The sequence below is a fragment of the Cydia fagiglandana genome, chromosome 16 (genome assembly GCF_963556715.1).
Source record: "Cydia fagiglandana chromosome 16, ilCydFagi1.1, whole genome shotgun sequence".
NCBI lineage: Eukaryota > Metazoa > Arthropoda > Insecta > Lepidoptera > Tortricidae > Cydia > Cydia fagiglandana.
Genome location: NC_085947.1, coordinates 1,220,019 through 1,241,344, shown reverse-complemented (window position 1 = coordinate 1,241,344; position 21,326 = coordinate 1,220,019). Strand labels below are relative to the sequence as shown.

Below are 21,326 nucleotides of genomic sequence, written 5' to 3'. Positions count from 1 at the left end.
CGCCAAAAAGTCTAACACAACTGTATAATAGACAGTCAGCGTTATCTGTAAGCAAATATAAACTATTTGCAGATGATAATAATTTAAGATGAGTTTCGGAAGCTAATTATTATTATAAGAACATTACTTAGAAGTACTTAAATGGATACCTACATTATTGGTTATTGTTTGATATTCTCACTACACAGTTCATTTATCAGCTTCAGTATCAAAATATCGTCGGTAGAAATTTAATTTCATTGTTGTTTAATTACCTAATGAATAAATGGTCAGCTATGGACTGGTACGAGAATGCTGGAACGGAGTTTTTGAAAAGTCGTAGCGCATTTTTAGATCAGTAAAGAAATTATTAGCACTCTTGGGGCCTTTCTCTAGGGACTTCAGCGATTCCAATCTCGAGATGTTGAAATTCGCTCGATAGAAAAAAAATCGGCCAAGTGCGAGTAGGACTCGCGTTTCTAGGGTTCCGTACATAAGTCCGACTCACGCTTGACTGCACATTTCTAAAAGGTTTTCCTGTCATCTGTCGGTAAAGAACGATTTTGTGTATTTTTTCAAAATTTTAGACTCAGTAGTTTCTGAGATAAAGGCCCCCCCCTTATAAATTATAATTATAACAAAACAAGTCCGTCTTTGGGTCACTAATTTACATATGTGTACCAAATTTCAACTTATTTGGTCCAGTAGTTTCCGAGAAAACAGGCTGTGACGACCGACAGACAGACAGACGCACGAGTGATCCTATAAGTGTTCCGTTTTTCCTTTTGAGGTACGGAACCCTAAAAACGCGAAGGTCTCAATGCACTTTAAAATTAATTATACCTAGTCCATCTAAACTAACTTTGCACAGATGTTTATTAAGTATATTCTACCAAAATGTTTTTGTATATCCATTGTGACGAATCGGCTTTATTTTCCTTCTATTGTTCTATGTTGTATATATATCCGGTATTGTTATTCAAAATATTCAAATACAATTCAAGTATAAATGACTGGCACTCTGTAATATTATTCATAATTATAATGCGGGCTGGGGGAACGAAAATTATGCTATTTTTGGGCAAATAAAATATTTGCCAATCTTCATAATCAATCAATAGGGAATATTGCGCAAAACTCTGCTTAGGGGGCACCACTACCACTATCCATCACAATCTGTTAACAAACCGCCTTTATGCGTCAATGTCATATTTTATTGTCTGTGAAAAAATGTCAAACAACAGTTTAATATACTGTCCGTATCAAAGACAATAGATAGTATAGAGGGCTATTGCCAAAGTAAATTTTGTAGTCACGGTACATTTACTGCCATCTATCGGCACACGATTAAAACTTAAAATAAAATTGAAAATGTATAAATTAATCAAAATATGTTTACGGATAAATGATTTTTAATTTTTATTGTTTCATACTGACCCCTGTTCTTTCACTGAAATGTGTTAAAATTGTTAAATATCAAACGGTATCGTCAACGCCATCTAGCCGAGAATAGGCCAAAGGTATGGCGCCATCTATTCGAGAATGACTTTTTCTTGATTTCCGAGGCACGTTTCTTTCTTAGACTTTATTTACCTTATACGGAGTTATATATATATATACGAGCCCCGATGCATATGTTTTCGTCTAGTTCCGCGCAACAATTTTGTTTATTTTAATAAATTTTACACATGAACATATAATGACCCAGTAATGGGAACCATAATAGCAATGTTTAATGTAGTTTATTTTGATCGTATAATAAAATTGCATAAGAATTTTATTGCTGAAAAAAAGGACTTTTCAAAAACGTTGTCCAAATCATATTGTCCTCTCTTACAGCACTGCTGCATGCATGGGCTCGAAACAAAATTGTCAGTACCTACATTGGCAGAGCCCTATTGTTTTCCCTGGTAATAGCCCTTTTCACATATGTTGTAATCCTACCCGTCAAAAAAATATATAAAACAATTTTTTTTTTTCTTTCAGTACAAACGGTATTTCTTGTATTTGGATTTAGTTATTGCAGAGTATTACCATATAAAATTAAATTACATTAGTATAAGCATTAAATATTAGTAATTATTAAACAAAAACATTAGTTTTGAACAAACGCGAGAACCTCAAAAAATGGGGTCACCTGACGAAAACATATGCATCGGGGCTCGTATATCTCTGGTCCGTATGTTTATGTTACTCTATGGTTTACTAGCAAGCTTAGTGATGCACTCTGGCGGCAGAACATTGCAGTAAGACCCCCTATTGTCAGATACTCGTAGGTTTGATATCCCAGCCACATAATAAATAATAGTACTAGGTACAGTAGACTCACTCTCTAACAAAATGCGTCTGTCACGATCAGCACAGATATGGCCGCTAGGTGGCGACAGCGCCACGCGCGGCTTATGGCAAACCCCAAAATTGGGGTCGAACGGATGTACTTTTAGCTACCTGTAGCAAAGCGACGAAATCGCGGAGTGAACCACGCCTGTCCCTGCATACAACTTAATATTATGTCAAATAAAAAAACATATTGTAGAGAAATCTGAATTATTACTTAAATCAGAATAATATTATTGTTAGCAGGATTTAAATTTTCGTTACTACATGCATCTTTATATATCATTAATTTGAAGCTCTACGATACGTGTATCAAAAACCCGCCATTATATTCTACAGGTGGTCTGTTGATCAACTTCGTACGTAACGTTTTCATATTATCGGATTCAGTTAGTTGAGTCATTATATGTAAACACTTAAAAGGTTTGGTTCACGTTATCTTACACTACACATAAATATATTATTATCTATATACCTCCTACCTACATATAGGCCCCGTGCATGAACTATGGGGGGCAGGGCAGCATATGAGCCGTGAGATTTTTAGCGCTTGGCGTAAATGGTAGTTTATGCTTCCGATCTAGCCCACAAGATGGCAGAACCTACTATGCACAAGGAAACGTACCGACGAGAAAGGTAGATGGTAGCAGTCGCTTTGGCAATGTACTTGTGCACATATGTTTCCGATTTAAGTCACATGATGGCAGACCCTCCAACGCGCACGGTCGCTATACCATTCTTGAGCGAATGGGGTTTTGAGGTTGCAAGCGTATAGGCTGCGGTGGAAGCTTGTTGTTGATTTAGTAGACTTACCGATTCTGTTTCACTGGTTGAGCATGGAATGACCATTTTTACTCAAAACTTTATTAATAATAGTAAAATTTATACATATAGTCTGTCACTTGGAACGTATTTCAAAAGTAAAACTAACGTCACTTTCACATAGGTAACTCACTCCAAAAATTTAGCGGCAAAGCGTAATAATTGTGAAAAAGAATAGATTTTTAAATATTAAATAGGTATTATTATATTTTTCAATTTATTATATTTTTCAATTTATGATAGTTTTTCGATTTATACGAGTGGACGATTAAAACGATATTCTTGCTTTGAATACATTAAGTTTTTATTTGATAAGGGATTAGACCAGTATAGAATAGAGACAAGTAATCTCAGTAAAAAAATCTATTTTTGTACACGGTATATGGTTGTCTGTAAAGTCGGTTTACGGACGATATTTTTGCCTGATAACGTCATAAGAAACCACGTGGACGTTACGTCACCATGGAGATTTGTCCCTAACGTGACACTTTTTCGTGCATGCTACCGGTGTTCATCGATTTATAAGACGTTATCACGTCAAAAAATTACTCACGGTCTCATAAGCTTAAATAGACTGCCGGCAAATCAGTGGAAATTGGGTCTCATGGATATCCTGCTGTTGCTAAAAAAAAGTTATATTGATATTGTGTCGGCAGAGATTACCAGTCTATTTCATTAATTGTCTGTGGCAAGTTTATCTCTTTTTGGATCTACGGCAGTTTAGCACAAATAGATAGAGAGACAATTGTTATTATTAGAGAAGGTCGAATGATAATGATAAGAAATCAATTATATCGAACATATTTTAGTAGGTATATCGATAAATATTAGAGATTATAATCTTTAACACTGGCACAGAATAAATAATAGTACTAGGTACAGAAGACTCACTTTCTAACAAAACGCGTCTGTCACGATCAACACAGATATGGCCGCTAGGTGGCGACAGCGCCACGCGCGGCTTATGGCTTTCCCCAAAATTGGGGTACGAACGGATGTCCTTCTAGCTACCTGTAGCAAAGCGACGAAATCGCGGAGTGAGCAACGCCTGCTAGGGGTACAGATGATTCCTACCACGTTCCTATACCTAATCTATTTCTGATACTTCCATACTTTTTTCCCTTTGTATTTTTGAACGTTTTTCTAACCCTCATTTTTGTTTTTAACACAACGTAGGTAGTCATTGTAGGTAGTCGATGGCAGCGATTTTAATAGCATAGCGCAGACTGTGAAAGTGTTATTTTAAACGTCAAACTTCTATGAAATGATGACGTGTGAACAACACATGCACAGTGGTGCTATAAAAATCACTGCCGACTTAGCTTGGTCTGACTCTGTACCTTAAGGAGTACCTATTTAATGTGTGACTTAAAACAGTAGGTAGATGATTCACGATTTAAAACAGATATATTATTATCCGTATCTTTATTTTCAATATTATTTTATCTCGCTTCTGATAAAGGAACAGGTGCCTACTATAGATAATATTATGGATTTTATTATCACTAATATTATTAATTTAAATGATACGAACATTTTAATCCTTTCATCTCATACTTATTTTACCTACTTATTGTTGGTGGAATAAATAATATTTACTTACTTAATATCTCATTGTTTCCAACAATAATTATTTTATGATGTGTGTATGTTTGTATACTTAATTCATTTTCATAATCAGTAATCCCGCTAAATCCCATAATCATAATCCCAATTAATTTACAGTCACCTGTAAAAATATGTGACATAACGAAGGCCGCAAAAATATCTGACTCGATCTTATTTGTAGAGCCATAAGAGCGTGTCACGTATTTTGTCAGATAATTTGCGGCCTCGGAGTAAATATCTATGGAGCGGCCATTAACAGGCGTACCCCTCTGCAAAAAGATCGCGGCCGCCGGTCAAGGAGGTTATATAAAACTAGTTGCCACACGTCATACGCCATTCAGCAAACGTCAGTCTAAGCGGAATGATAGGAGCCGAAAATACCGAATTGCAGCGTTTTCTCATGCAAAATGAGATCGGAAACGTCTAGTCTACAAAAAGAACACGTTTCTTATCATATTTAAGTACTATTACATCTAAATATTATCAAATAGTGCATTAATTTTGCAAATAACTAAAAAACATTGTCAATCTGACAGTGATACCAGTGATATGATATTAGATCTAATTTAGGGTAATTCTAAAGAAGACTTTCTAAATATTAATTAGGTACGAGTAGAATTTCTAATAGGAAATATTATGCGAAACTCTGCGTAGGGGGCGCGACTACCACAATCCATCACAATCTGGGGGTCCGCCGCGGAACAAGAAAATTTAAATTTCGTTATCTAACCTCTCTATCACTATTGCATATTTGAGTGATAAAGAGAAAAGAGAAAATTTACTAGCTAGCTTAGTGCTACACTCTGGCGGCAGAACATTGCAGTAATATGCCCTATTTGCTATGCTTTTTGTTATATAATTTATGTAACACATTATTTTTATATAACACCTTAGTTTCATATCAACCTAATCTATTTAATCAAATTAATAGATCTATAAGAATAAAGAAAAGGGGGACGGGGGATCAAAAAGTAGTCGACACAACTCTAAATAACATAAAATTACCGAAAGATTATTTTTTGTAAATTAATATTTCCTTTAGTTTCTACATATAGCTGGTCAAGCAGATCTTGTCAATAGAAAAAGGCGGCAAATTTGAAAAATGTAGGCGGGAAGGGATATCGTCCTATAAAAAATTATAATTTCGCGCCTTTTTTACTGACAAGATTTGCTTGACCAGCTATATATTTTTATTTAACATGTCAAATATATTATTAATTTAAGGTATTTACGGCTGTCACTTTCCATAAATAGGCACTTTTAATTTATTACTCTGGTATCACCGTACTAATATTAGTGATGGGACACCATAAAAACCAATATCGGTAAAATCGATATAAATATAATGAATAATATCCAGATGGTCATGATGACTAGCGAACACCGGCCATATCGTACAAACCTCAAGGTGTGATATTCCTAGGCAGATGATGATCTGCCTAGTGACCACCAGCCATATCGTGCTAACTTCAAGGTGTGATATTCCTAAGCAGATCATGAAACGCCGGCATGTCATGATCTGACTAGTGACCATCACCAGCCATACCGTTCAAACCTCAGCATTTAGGCATATCGAATAAGTAGGATGTTCTAAATTTTAGCAAATGATAACCATTGAAATGGCTTGACATCCTACTTATAGTACGTGTTTGGGTAGCGTATGATTTTAGTACCTACCTAGTATCTACGCATTCTGCTCCAAATGCCACATAGAATGCAGCACTAGCAGTGGCAAAAAATGCAAAAGGCAAATTATTAAATGGCGGCGTTTCATGATATGCCTAGGAATATCTCGATATGCCCGATTTTACGATCTACCGCCGATATATATACTAATTATCCCCTACTCAATATCCCTTAAATGACATCCTATGGCCGCGTTCCATCTCTGTCATCATGCAGATCTGCATGCTCGATAGTATATTGCATTGCTTTCAGAAGTAAACCAACATGTAAAATATTAACTAATGAACTGATAATAAAAAATCATTCTATATCAGCTTGCAAGATTGGCCCTAAACAAATTGACAAACTATTAGAAATAACATCTAAACAATACAAATATTGAAAGTTAGTAAAATGCTGGTACAAAGACTTGATATTGTATTATTATTATAATTGATAAAAGCAGAAATTAAAATTCATTGTCAATTTTATCGACAATATTATCGACGCGTCCCTCGCACTATCTAGGTTTACTTAGAACTGACGTCATCTCGTTCACGGACAGGGTTGTCTGTGTTTGTTCTTGTACTTGTGTGAATATAGTTTTTGCTAGTGTTTGATAATTTTGTCGTGTGCGTGTGTAGCGACGTATGCTAAAAATGCATTAGTGTTAACATTATTTGTGTGCGTTACCTCGTCCCCCGCGCCAAAAACGACAGAATTTTTCAGATTGAAATTAGTGCGCGTCTCTACTCCATAGATATTTACTCCGAGTTTGCGGCCTTCATTGTGTAACATATTATTGCAGGTGACTGTACACCCAACTGCAAAACAAATGCGCAGGAGTTTACCATTGAGAAAGGATCGACTGGTGGGGAACACGGTACTCCATAAATTCCATAATCAACCCTCGCATAAGAGGGGGCTCTAATATAACCGATTTCATTTCTGATCAAATCGGTCGATTCGAGTCCCGTCTAGATACCACTTACACTTTAGAGTAACATACTATTGCAGGTGACTGCAACACACATGCATGTATGTTGGAGGTATCCAGCATCCAACATGCATGTTACAGTTATAATCGCTGTTCATGCCTCGCCGCGCGTGGTGAAACAACCTTGACGTAATATAATCACACGTAACGCATCAATGATAGTCAAATCATTACACAGGCGTGGCTCACTCCGCGAATTCGTCGCTTTGCAACAGGTAGCTAAAAGTACATCCGTTCCACACCAATTTTGGTGGCTAGCCATAAGCCGCGCGTGGCGCTGTCGCCACCTAGCGGCCATATCTCTCCATCGTAACAGACGCGTTTTGTTAGAGAGTGAGTCTTCTCTACATAGTACATCATTGTCAGTTATCCCAAAAGACTACCTATAGTAAGTACTTGTATGTATAAGGTTATCCCTTCTCCTTGTATTGATCGCGCATAACGCATCCTCGCACATCTCTGGTGGAAACGCAGCCTTAAGTTACACGAAATGATGTTTTGTGCAATTTTTAAGCAATTCATAAAGATGAATGTTATGTTATGTAAAGGTAAGAAAAACCAACGAGCGTGACATGGAGAGTTGAGTCATAAAAATCATGGAATCATAAAATATACGCTAGTTAACTGATTATGTAAACGGTTTCACGTTATAATATATGCGGGGGCGTAACTGCAAAAATAACTACACAATTATGTATGCGACACAATTAACTGTTGAAAAATAACTAAGTAATTATAATTACATACTTACAATCTCTTACGTTCTGTATTTGTTAAGCAAGTAGGTAAGGTTTTTAAGCAATTACGAGTACAGTCGCCATCAGATATATCGGAGCGGCCAAGGTGTTCACAATATCTGAGCACGCGCTCTAACTCCCTGACAATTGAGGCGTGTTCAGATATTTGTGAGCACCTTGGCCGCTCCGATATATCTGATGGCGACTGTACATATTACCTTTTCATGTTTATATTAAAACAAATTCAAATCTGGTTTTAATGCTCGATCTAAAACCCGAGACAATATGTATCTCTACCATTTTCATAATAATATTATTATATGTTTAAAACAAGCGCTGGTGGCCTAGCGGTGAGAGCGTGCGACTTGCAATCTGGAGGTCGCGGGTTCAAACCCCGGCTCGTACCAATGAGTTTTTCGGAACTTATGTACGAAATATCATTTGATATTTACCAGTTGCTTTTCGGTGAAGGAAAACATCGTGAGGAAACCGGACTAATCCCAATAAGGCCTAGTTTACCCTCTGGGTTGGAAGGTCAGATGGCAGTCGCTTTCGTAAAAACTAGTGCCTACGTCAAATCATGGGATTAGTTGTCAAGCGGACCCCAGGCTCCCATGGGCCGTGGCAAAATGCCGGGATAACGCCAGGAAGAAGATTATTATATGTTTAAATACCTATTGAATATTCTTGATACAGTGCAAGTGTTATGTGTACAATAATATCATAGGAAGTACCTACAGCTTATAAGCCCTATGACTTTAGTACCTAATACCTAATTCAAACAAATATATACTAATGGCATTATAACCAGCTTAACTAAAATAAACGTCTAACAATAACACCTAGCAAATATTATTGAAAGTGTATCTTAGTGTTATCTCCTGCAAAGCAAACAAGCACACAGATTAATTTTACAGCGTTTTGCTAATGCATTTTTTAAGCTAATGAAGTGGCATGTGTTTAAGACACAGACAGAAGGTTCACTCTCTAGTCTCGTCTATTATAAGAAGATTACTCAGATTACTAGTTAATTATATAGACCGACCGTTTAAATGAGTCCTCGCCTGAGGGGCTACCGCGAACACCGAAATTCGCAAATTGCGGGGATTTTTCTCTGTCACTCTAATTAGGCCGTCATTGGAGTAAAGAGAAAGATACCCGGAATTTGCGAACTTCGATTTTCGCGGTTATAGCCCTGCGCGGTACGGGGAACGTACGGGCGGCAGGTGTACGACGCCCGCACCTTCCCCGCCGCCCTTAGTCGTCCTACCCCGTCGCCCCGGTACCGCGCAGGCGAGGACTCATTTAAGCGGTCGGTCTATAGGTACCTACGATTACGACAGGTGGCGCAAGCGCAAGCTGGGGCCCGTTTATCAAAAGCTTGTAATTTAACTTGTAATACAAGCGGATGTCACCTTTTGACAGCTTTTGTTAGAAAGGGACCTCCACTTGTATTACAAGTTGCAAGCTTTTGAGAAATGGGCCTAGGCGTCTGTTCCGTAGCAGCGCAGCAACTACTACTGCTAGACACCAAAATTGGTGTGGGCCGCACGTACTTGTAGCGACGCGACGAAATAGCGGAGTGGGCCTCGTAAGATTGTCGGCTCGATTCTGAAAATGTATTAGATCTCTACTAGACCTCAACAAGTTACGATATGGATAATTTAAAGATATTTGTAACATAGATACGTCAAATTTGACGTTTTCGCGATTCTGGAGGTCCTCTTGAACGATTTCGACAAGTTATGACTTAGATATCCAAGTCACATAGAATCGATATCTAATGTAAATCTATAGTTGTGATCTCTATATCGTTTCTAGATCTTGTGATTATCTCGTTTCCCGAATACGCGTATGTGGCACTTGCAGCTGCATTACTGTTGCGACGTTACTACTGCAGCCTTGACGCGAATTTTTTTGACAGCATTATAGAAGAGAGAGTTGCAGCAAAAAGAGAAAAGGGGAAAGTTTTCTGGGAGACACGTGGGCTTTCCGCTAGAACCTTGCTGCAACTAGATCAATCCTAATAGCGTTTTCACATTGTCCGATCCGATATTGGACCGGACAATGTGAAACTGACGATATTTACTAGACTCCAATATTAACGGCCTTCTCGCCTAGTTGGCAGTGACCCTGCCTGCGAAGGAGGAGGTCCCGTAGGTATTTATTTGTGTTCACAGCTCACAGGTATGTTCTTCGGTTATGAATGCTTTCTATTTTTTCTACGTACATATATTATTTATTTGTAAATTCAAGTTGTTGGTACTGTTATTGAGAAGGTGGCGCTGGACTTGTCCATTCACGACAATGATCTATGAGCGTGTTATTGAAAGAGTTACCTGTCAGTATTCAAAAGTTATGGGAAAACTTACATTGGTCAGGTAGGCCGAGCAATGAGCTTAGATACCTCAGATTGTTGTATTCTGTCCGCAGATGTATGCAGTGATGCATACAATGTCAGAATGCCGTGGTGGTGGAGATGAAATGCGCTCTACAGTCTCTTTTGGAAGAAGAAGTAATCTGATCCTTGCTCTAGTCTACCAGTGAAAATCGCAAAGGGGGATAATGTACGGAGGGACCCGTACAATGTCAGGTTGGCCGTGTCGGAGAATGGATGAATTGTGCCATCTGTCGCCTTCAAGAGGCATTTTATCATGCAAACCTTGACAAATGGAGCAAACTAGGGTGTTACGCGTACACCTGAGTGGCGTTCGACGCAGTTCCGCTAAGACGTCATAGAGTGCGCTGTTAAAAACAATTGAAGTCCAGAACAATTGAAGTTATGCTGTCAATCAATCTTCAGATGAAGCACGATGAGAACGAACGGGAGAAGATGACGTCTGTTGCGGCTCCTGGGTCAAATCCACTGCTTTGCTTAAGATAAGAAACGAATCGCGTGCTGTGATTTGTAATGAGTCTTGTGCAGTAAAGATTGTGAGTTGAACATAGTATTTCATTGAAGGCCCTCGTCATCCACGATTGAAGGTTCTGATGTGCTGCAGATAGTATGATACGCCCACAATCCTCGACATATCTATATAGTCCAGTACCTTACCCTCAATACAACCCTTATTGAGTGCTGCTTCTATAATAAGTATATATTTGAGTTTGAATTTCGACGACAGAGTTGAAATCACGCACACATGAACATATTATGTAATGATAGCAGGCTTAAAGATGACTCATGCAGCTCATGCTAGACCGGGCCGTGCCCGGGACGAGGCGTTCGACATGTAAATATCTATAGCGGCTGATCGATGATCACTTGAGGCTTTCCACAGAAAATGAAGCTTCGGGAGCTCCGGCCCGGCCCTGGCCCGGTCTAGCGTGACTAGCGTGAGTTATCCTTTAGGTATTCTTTTTTTGTACCGATAGCAAGATTAACGGCAAAATGGGCCAAATAATTTCTACAAGGTATTTAGGTTATTAGGTGCAAATGGTGCAATATCCCATTCACTCATTCGTTCATTCACTGAGCTCTTTTGCAATTAATGCCACATAAAACCCTTATTAACTTCCTAAGGAAGAACGGTGTCTCCCAACACAGGCAACAATTTGCTTACCGGGAGGCATCATCCCTTTAGTTCATAATCTTTGTACATTTTATGAAAAAAAGTAAGTATTTTGTATTTTTTTGTATTTATATTAAAATAAGGACGCTAACCACAAAGAATTTCGTACATTAAGCCGCCATTTTCTGTCTCTGTCGCATGCGCATAATTATAATGCTGTCCCGCTCTAACAGTACCATTGACCGCCTGGCACACCATATGTGGTAGAGATAGGATATGGTGGGTCTATGTCCGATTTTTTCGTGCTTAGCGTCCTTAGTTTACATGGCTTTCGATTTCAATTTCAATTAGCCTTTATTTAACAATCTTACTAGTTTTACAAAATATAATATAAACGTCTTACTTAAAAATAACATATAAAAAAAAAAAACTATTACAATATTTGCGCTATCAGACATCGGAGTCAAGATTGTCTTGCTTTCCAGCATAGGCCTCCCCCAAGTACCTCCAAAGTTCCCGATCATGGGCTTTCCTTCGCCAAGTGGCACCAGCTATAACAATGAAGTCATCTTCCCATCTTCGTAGCGGTCTGTGGTTTTTTCTGCCTCCTTCCCTAGGATACCAATCAGTCACTTCTTTGGCCCATTTGTCTTCCTTGCATCGAAGTATGTGTCCTGCCCACTTCCATTTAGATTTTTTGACAGTATGTGAAACATCTTTGACACGTGTTCTTCTACGTATGGTCTTTAGGTTGATACGATCTATCCTCCTTATGTTCAGCATACTTCTTTCGATGTTATGTTGTGTTGTTTCTAGTCTTTTCGTGTGTTCTTTTGTTAATGCCCATGTCTGACAGCCATATGTCATACAGGGCAAGATACAAGAGTTGAAAATGCGACTTTTTAACTTAAGTGGCACTGATGGGTTCTTCGTTATTTCTTTCAGCGACCAGTACCTGTTCCATGACGAGTTAATCCGACTTTGTATTTCTTTAGATGTGATCTCTGAAGTAGATATTATTTGGCCCAGGTAAGTGTATTCCGTGACATATTCTATAGTGTAGTTATTAATTTGTATCGGAATTTTGAATCGATTGGTTAATAACTTTGTTTTTGACGTATTTATTTGAAGTCCGACTTTCTCGCTTTACATGGCTTTGTAACCCAAAAACTGAATAGGATAGCAGGTCTGGTTTGTTATAAATATTTGAATTCAACAAAAAGTAGGATCGATTGATATTTTCCTAAAAAGTCGTAGAATGTATTGGATCCCATACATTTCACGACTCTTCTCTTTCCGCACAAACTCTATCAACCTGAATTTACTTAAAATAAGATTATTATAAATAATAAACTCACCGATCCCGCCATTGAAGACTCGATCGCAAAAACCTCCGTACTCTCCGTGGGTGCTGTTATTTTGAAATTATTCGGAGACACACAATTCAAAGAACGCATCATTTTGACGCCAGAAACACTTTCAATTCAACAGTTTCGCGAAACGAAAAGACCATTCGCGCGCGAATATCTAGCGTTCAACTTATCACACACATCAAATAAACACGGAAAACAAAAGACGATCGCTCATTTACCAATCGACTCGCGTTTTCACACACCCCTCGATTTTCGAACGCGGAAAACCAAAAGACGATCGCTCAGTTGACATGCGCGCGAGTCGAAACAGCTGTTTGCAGTAAAAACAGGTGAAGATCGCGTTATGTCAACACGCGGGAGCGTGTGTGAGTACTGTCAAGAGACTAACTAGTGGAGTTGGTCGGTCGGCGCGTACGCAGAATAACGAGTTTCGAGTGCTGGATGTGGCATTGAGAGCGAGATAAGATTGCTAACTGGTTTCATTAACCTTGCCGCAAATCGCAGGCTAATTATTGCCGATTATAGGATGATACATGATACACGCTAGAAAGGTTCGGGTCAGGGCCGAGGCGTCCGACACTTCATTTTCTATAGAATGCAACACGTGATCACCTTATCCAGTGTCGAACGGTACGGCCCGGAACCGGACTGATTTAGCGAGAGTCATCTTTATAGACGGTACCTTAATGGCACCTCTACACGATGGACGTTCATACTGGCCCACTAAGATGGGCCAGCGTGTTGGAGGGGAGTGGTGTCGGATGGCTTATGGCGCGGCTGGCGACGGTTTAGGGATGGCGATGGAATGGCCACGGTGTCGGTTTTTCGTCCGCACATCAAAGGTGGTAGTGGTATGTTCTGCTCTCAACCATAGCATGGCCATCTCGCTGTTCCAGCGCTGGGCCCTCGTGTTGAGGAGCCATAACCATCGCAGGGACATCTCGCTGGCCAACCCTGGGCCATCATGTAGAGCATCATTACATGCTAGTACAGGAGATTCTTCTAAGTAATCAAACATTTGTAAATAATTTCCAAGTATGAAGATACTTTCCATTCCGTTCCATGTAGCCACCATCTTCGCCTACTGCTAAAGTTTAGCCACATCTAGTAAGTTTATATCTTTTTGCTCGTAACATATCTTTATGATTCACCACGTGAGCCGCCGTGTGTACTTAGTTTGTGTATTCCCATCGCCCGCTGAGGGGTACCAGAGGGTCTACCGCGAAACACTTCGTTCGTTCGTTTATTTGATTTTCTATCGTTCTATTATGCAAGAGCGACAGAGAGCACAGAATAAATAATAGTATACTTTACTGCCGTACAGAAAGGAAACTTCCTACAAAATCGAACTTTGACAGCGGTTCAGGGTCGAATCATGCTGTCCCTTTCTAATATATGGCACTATCCCTTTCGGCTATTTAGGGTTGTCAAAATTCTTATAGTTCTATGGTCGTGCACGCAAAGGGACGGTAAGTTGTGTCAACCCTAATAATTGCTCGGAGCAATGCTGAGCCGAGCGGAGCCGAGTTTGGCCGAAGTCAGGAGTTTCACACCCCTGGTAAGGCCGAATCCAAGAGCTCTTCGTTCATTGGTTTGCTAAGCGTTCAAATACTACAAGCATTTAGAATGGATACTCGTAACGGTGACTACACGGCAGAGGCAGAGGGTCTACCGCGAACCAGCACGTTCGACGTGTTGCCTCTCTGTCGCACGTGTAAATTCGTACGTAAGTGTGACAGGGAGGCAACACGTCGAACGCGGTTCGCGGTAGGCCCTCTGGTTTCGTAATGATGACTCATTAAGCTTATTACACGAATACTTGAACATTTATAGACCTTATGTTGTTGTGGTAAGGCTTATTATTGCCTGTTTAGACGGGACGATTTGTGACAGTCGGTAACCGATTTTACGAGGTCCAAATTCTAAAATAGGCGCCATTGTTAACACATTGTTAATCAATGAAGACAAGCAAAGCTTTAACGCAGATGGCGCTGCAATTGTTAAAAAACACATGTCGTTGTATCTACGTACCTATATGCCAAATCCATAGAAAAATATACTAATCATAAACTAGACTTTTGTTTGGTTCTACCAAGAGAGTTGGAAAGCTTTTTGCAGTGTCTTCTTCTTCTTCTTCTTTCTTTTTTATATAGGTAAGTATAATCCTCCTTTTGCTTTGCCGTAGTCGGGTAAAAAGCTTTTGTATAATTATTTGAGTGATATGTTCGAATAGTTAGATATTACATATTTGAGAATTTAATGTAAATATCGTCAGAATTATTGAACTTAATAGGTATTAAAATAAATACAATGGTACAATCATAGGACTCTACCATTTTCCTTGTTCCATAATTACCATTTAAAATTAGTTTGTTAATTAATAAACATTTACTAGATATCAACACTCTGTTCTGTCAACTGGAGCTAGACCAAGAAAAGTCTGCAGCGATTTTGATAGCCCACGCAGTGCAAGTGTTATTTATACGTCATAATTTCATAGAAGATTGACGTATAAAATAACACTTGCACTGCGTATCAAAATAGCTGCAGGCTTTTCTTGGTCTAACTCTACTACATTGGCCTTCACAGGTCACTACAGATATTCTTAATTGTAAATGCTACAATTATTTACTAAGTCCGGTTGAACTTCCAAGTATAGATGCAAACATTTATAGTCATGGCGGCAAAAAATGGCGTCAGGTATCACGCTCTGCAGGAGCCGACAGAAAAATATGACAAATTTAACTGAACCAAACTGTATGTAAGAGGATATCAACGATTTAAGTCATTTGCATTTAAATTAGTACCTACTCTAAATAAAAGTTTTAATTTTAACACTAATTAGGGTAGAATGGAGTTAATTGGACCACGAGGCCATTGATCCGGTAAAGACTATATTTTGACTGTGTACGCGAGTGTACACACAACTGCTAAGTAGTGCATACCCGCTTTATAAATAAAATGGATATGCACTTTTGAAGGTCGCTGTGCATTAAGCACGCCTCATAAATATTTAGTGCATTAATTAACTTAGGAAAACATTCGCCTTCGTTTTACCTGATGTAACCAATATTCCTTTCTTTTCGTACAAAAAGAAGGCCATATCTAAGTAAATGTATTTTTCTGATGAAAAAAGCCTATGCTCAGCAGTGGGTGAGTGAAGGTTAAAATGAACTAGAATTAGACCAAGAAAAGTCTGCAGCGATTTTGATACCATAGGCAGTTCAAGTGTCATTTATAAGTCATGATTTCATAGAAGTTTCACGTTTAAAATAACACTTGCACTGCGTAGAGCCTGGATAGGGTCAAATGGAGAGAGCTACATCGACAAGAGTCTAACTCTTAAATTTACGACGACTCTGAATGTTTAATCGGATAACCAATAAGTACAATGGAAAAATAAGACTCGGTAATACAATATGTGTTACTGAGTCACGGCTGATATTTACTTTCGCCGCTGACGCATGCGCGGTTGAAAGCAGGTTTAACTTTGACGGTAGACATAGCAAACATTGGTTGAATTGGTTTTAACCACTAGCCGCCCAGAGGCCTACAAAAAGGTCTCCCGTTCCATTCTAATTTGAATCTTTATTTTTGGATAAATCAAAATTGGATTTGTATTGCCAAGTTTTGATGTCTTGGCAGCTAAGGTTGAAATGAATTACGAATATTAGGTACGATGTACTATATTATGTGTACTCTTACGAGATATACCTATCTGTTATTTACTCGCAAGCTCGTAAGATATACCTAATCTCTTTTTTTTCTAATTAAAACATTTCGTTTAAGGTGTTTACAAGCGCCGTAAAATGTAGACTTTCCTTGATATCAATAACTTTTTCAATATTAAGGAGGTAATAACTTATCTTAGAAAAAGATAAACCTGTCACTCTGACATTGACATTATCGAAGTGTTTATCTATCATTTATCTATTTGCAATTTATTTTTAAAGATGGATTTAAAGTCCGAACCTTATCCAGAGCTGCAGCCTATAGAAGAGGTGGCTCTGGACACCGTCGTGTCCATTATGAACAGGGCTAAGGAACAGTTAGGGGAACGGCAGACGCTGAAGGAACTCGCACGTAAACTTACCTACTTACTTACTTGGTTGGTACGATGACCCAAAATGAGTCAGTCTCCAGCACAAGAGCACGCCACTTTGATCGGTCCAGAGCGATATCCCGCCAGCTTTCGCCGACGCCGAGCTCATGCACGGAGATCTGCCTCCACTCTATCTGCCCAAAGGTATTTAAGTATGACCAACAGGACGGCGTCCCATTGCACGTAAAGTTACCTCCTTTACCCTACTAGCTTCTACTCGCAACTTCATCTCCGTGAAATGATGATGATGGATAAAAACTATCCTAAGCTCTTCCCCGGGCCTCAAACTAACTCCATACCATATTTCATTCAAATATGTTCAGCAGTTTATGCATGTAGAGGTCTTAGACAGACAGAGAGTTACTTTCGCATTTGTAATATGTATTAGTAGGGGTACCAGAGCTGCAGCCTATAGAAGAGGTGGCACTGGACACCGTGGTGTCCGTTACGAACAGGGCTAAGGAGCAGTTAGGGGAACGGCAGACGCTGAAGGAACTTGTACGTAAACTTACCTACTTACTTACTTGGTTGGTACGATGACCCAAAAGTCCTGGTTTCCAGCACAAGAGCACGCCACTTTGATCGGTCCAGAGCGGTATCCCGCCAGCTTTCGCCGACGCCGAGCTCACGGAGATGTAAGCTGTGTGTTCTGTTCACTTTTTCTATACCGGCCGCCGGCCGCAGCAGGCATTGGAACTGATACATATTAAGAGAAAAACCATACGGAAACTTGGCTTTATTCCGCTAAACAACTCCATGGAAACAGAGTAACCATAGGCAATATAAATAATTATAGAAGAACATATATGGAAACAATCATAGATAATATTATAGAAATACACATCATTCACCCCCTCCTATTAAGATGTCTGGTAGTCCCCCAGGTAGGCCGGCGGAAGCCAAGTTTCCGTATGGTTTTTCTCTTAATATGTATCAATTTATTCCGCTAAACAACTCCATAGAAACAGAGTAACCTACCTATATAGGCAATATAAATAATTATAGAAGAACATATATGGAAACAATAAAGAATAAGAATAAGAATGATTTATTGAGAAAATCTTATTGCTTATGTTACATTAATACAACAAACATAGATACAATCAACAATCATAGATAAAATAGAAATACACATCAGGAATTATCCCAATGCCTGCTGCGGCCGGTTCATGGGTGTCTATTGTTGCGCCTGTGCACGGACTCCAGCACGCGTTTAAGCTCTCCAAAGGGTCTCTACGTATTGGATCTATATCTCTACTCAAGCCTATCAAAAGACCGGGATATATAAGCCCGTGAAATCCAAAATGGAGATACAAATGGCCTTCAATCTCCAGGCTGCCGTGAGCTGTTCGGCGGTAAGACCAAGCTGGACATCACCGGCTTGCGAGCGCCCCTGGCCATCACGGCGGAACAGCTCATCGACGACACCATCAGATACCACTGGAAGCTGACTGATCTATTCATGTTCGCCCTCAACTACAAGAACACTTCCATTGATGAATGTTCTCATTACTACTACTATGAGGTACCTCATTTTGTTTTTATACCTCATTTAGCTTAGTGGTATCCTCATCACCCCAGACCTATTCATGTTCGCCATCAATACCTCAATTGATTCTGATCAATTCTCCTTTCATTATTACTACTATGAGGTACCTCATTTTCCCTTTATGCTTACTTCTTTGACCACAACTTCCTCAACAAGTAGATACATACCATTAAAAGCTTACAATCTTTAGATTCGTTCTCAAGTACAAGAAGATTTCTTTGATGAGATTATGAGGAAGAGAGAGAGAGAGATAGTTTTTTTATTTATTTAACGTGTCATAAAGTAGGTTTACGGACAGTAGATACCTAGTTAAGTTGACATGGACATTCAATTAAAAACAGCGTAATGTTAAAAAATGATGTCCGCTCCACACTTGCATTTAACAAAAACTCTTCTATTATGTAATTCCATTCAAAACTAAGGAAATATCGATAAAGAGACGGAAATAAAAACATTCCAAGATAAAACAACTATCATTGATGTTATTATCGAACGTTGACGTCACTCCATTAGTAGAGCGCGTAGCTTTTAATACCAAATTTCGGATTGACTGTCATCTCCCGTATGGTCTAGTGGCTAGGATACCTGGCTTTCACCCAGGAGGCTCGGGTTCGATTCCCGGTACGGGAATGTTTTTTTTAATTTATTTTTTGTCTTCATGGTTACAATAGCATTGTCTGTCGCTACTCCTAATCTCACTCTCACGTAATCTGTGTTAAGTATTGTTTTCTTTTATAGAGACTATTGTTTTCATTAGAGAAACTGAAGGCTCTCTTTATCCTAAACTTAAAGAGTGGATAAAGTTACATTTTATCCTCTAGAAGTCTAGACTCTCTAGAGTGCAAAGTAATTTTACGCAAATATTGGATTGTTTTTCGCATTAATAGCTGTTTGCATAGACATATTAGCATTCATTATGATTAAATTTTTAATATTTTACAACTTATATTTTCCTTGCATTGGTGTACCTAGTGAATATTTTTGTTTTTCACTAAGCAAAGTTTATTTATCTTCCTTGCCGGCGTCTATATTTCCGTGTTCTTATAACCCGGCAACCTTCAAATCAAGAGTGAACAGGCACCTTCTGGGCGAGCTCGCTCCATCGTAGGCCACGTCTACGCCTCGGCTAGTCTGTGGCCATGAGTAAGCCCATTCATAATAAAAAAAAAAAAAAAACCTTGCTACGCTCATTGTAAAATTTTTTTTACCTGCTAGGTTTTCATTTTAACAAAGGGTAAACAACAACTTTGCTCCCTTGTGAAACAAGCTAACTTTTATCTATTGTTATAGGCCATATTCAGCCAGCCTACAGCCAAGTACCCCGTACCTCAAGCAACAGCTACTGTCTACTTTAGTGTGCAGCAGAAGTACACTCATCCATCTAAACATGCGCCAGTTCCTGTGGTAAGTACACTCATGGACAAATTTAGAGAAACGCAAAAAAAGTTACCAATTTTGAAATCACAATAGGTGCTGTAATCCAGTAATTAAACCTTTTTTGCGTTCCTCCTTTGTCCGTGAGTGTATACTTGTAAAGATGTTTGTCGACATGACCGTACATATACATGTACGGTCATGTCCACAAACATCTTTACAAGCCAACCTATCAATAATTTATTTACATGACCTATGTTATCAGTGTGGTCTTCATACAATTTTGGAACGTTGGCTTGTAACGATGTTTGTGGACTCGATTGCACAGTCATCTGCAATCATATTTCCTTGATGAAGCTCGCAAAAATACTTACCCAGACGCGGCCGACGTTGCAGTTGGCGTGCAGTTCCTGTACAAGTTGCAGTCTGGTTGCAGTGCGTATGTATCGGCCCTAAGGTCCTTTATGAGGGTCAAACAGATCACTGTGTTACGTTTTTTCCTGTAGACATACACAAAGTTAAGGGCTATAAAGATTAATTTTCTTATTTAACCCTTATCCACGTAAAAAGGTCCTCCTTTTATTTACAGAACTATGATAAAATCATTACTTACATGCCCACAAGCTGTTAATTATTGCCCACAGGAGAGAAAAATAGTTAACAGCTTGTGGGCATGTAAGTAATGATTTTATCATAGTTCTGTAAATAAAAGGAGGACATTTTTACGTGGATAAGGGTTAAATAAGAAAATTAATCTTTATAGCCCTTAACTTTGTGTATGTCTACAGGAAAGAACGTGATCTGTTTGACCCATGAATGGATGAAATTAAGATGTGTTGTTGCAGATTCAGTTCCGGCTAGAAGGGCAGCGATCATCGCACGACATCCGCTACGTCACGCTCAAGCCTGAATGGCTGCTCGCTATCATCAAGATGAAGATCTCGCTCTTCAAGCGTATCGAGGGATATAACATATTCTAAAAGATTATATAACATCATTGACTATATCTAAAATGAATAGACTGTTGTACTTTTCCTTTGAACGCGAATTGTTTGTTTTGTCTTGAATTTTTTTTATATAGCCTATTTTGGGTCCCACTGCTGGGCAAAGGCCTCCCCTTTCTTCCGCCACTCATCACGGTTTGGTGCATGTTCCCGCCAGTCACTGCAAAAAGCGTCAAGGTCATCCCGCCATCTCTTTTTAGGGTTCCGTACCCAAAGGGTAAAACGGGACCCTATTACTAAGACTTCGCTGTCCGTCCGTCCGTCCGT

General features: G+C 39.0%; 2 protein-coding genes and 1 non-coding gene across 3 annotated transcripts in view; 2 read left to right on the top strand and 1 right to left on the bottom strand.

The window, feature by feature from the left end:
* The window catches only part of LOC134671697 (phospholipid phosphatase 1-like), a 65,867-nt gene extending 52,468 nt beyond the window's left edge, over positions 1-13,399 (bottom strand). Inside the window, exon 1 of the mRNA XM_063529527.1 lies at positions 13,016-13,399. Within this exon, the coding sequence (XP_063385597.1) occupies positions 13,016-13,117 (102 nt within the window). The 5' untranslated portion in view covers positions 13,118-13,399. The remainder of the gene's footprint in view (positions 1-13,015) is intronic.
* A 3,584-nt stretch (positions 13,400-16,983) lies between these two features.
* LOC134672186 (uncharacterized) lies at positions 16,984-21,046 on the top strand. Its single transcript, XM_063530086.1, has 5 exons — positions 16,984-17,113; positions 17,524-17,634; positions 18,467-18,657; positions 19,972-20,085; positions 20,901-21,046. The coding sequence occupies exons 1-5, from the start codon at positions 16,984-16,986 to the stop codon at positions 21,033-21,035; spliced, it is 681 nt and encodes a 226-aa protein (XP_063386156.1). The 3' UTR covers positions 21,036-21,046.
* On the top strand, positions 19,240-19,311 carry Trnae-uuc (transfer RNA glutamic acid (anticodon UUC)). Its single transcript has one exon. It is a non-coding gene; the product is annotated as a tRNA-Glu (tRNA).
* Positions 21,047-21,326: the final 280 nt, after the last annotated feature.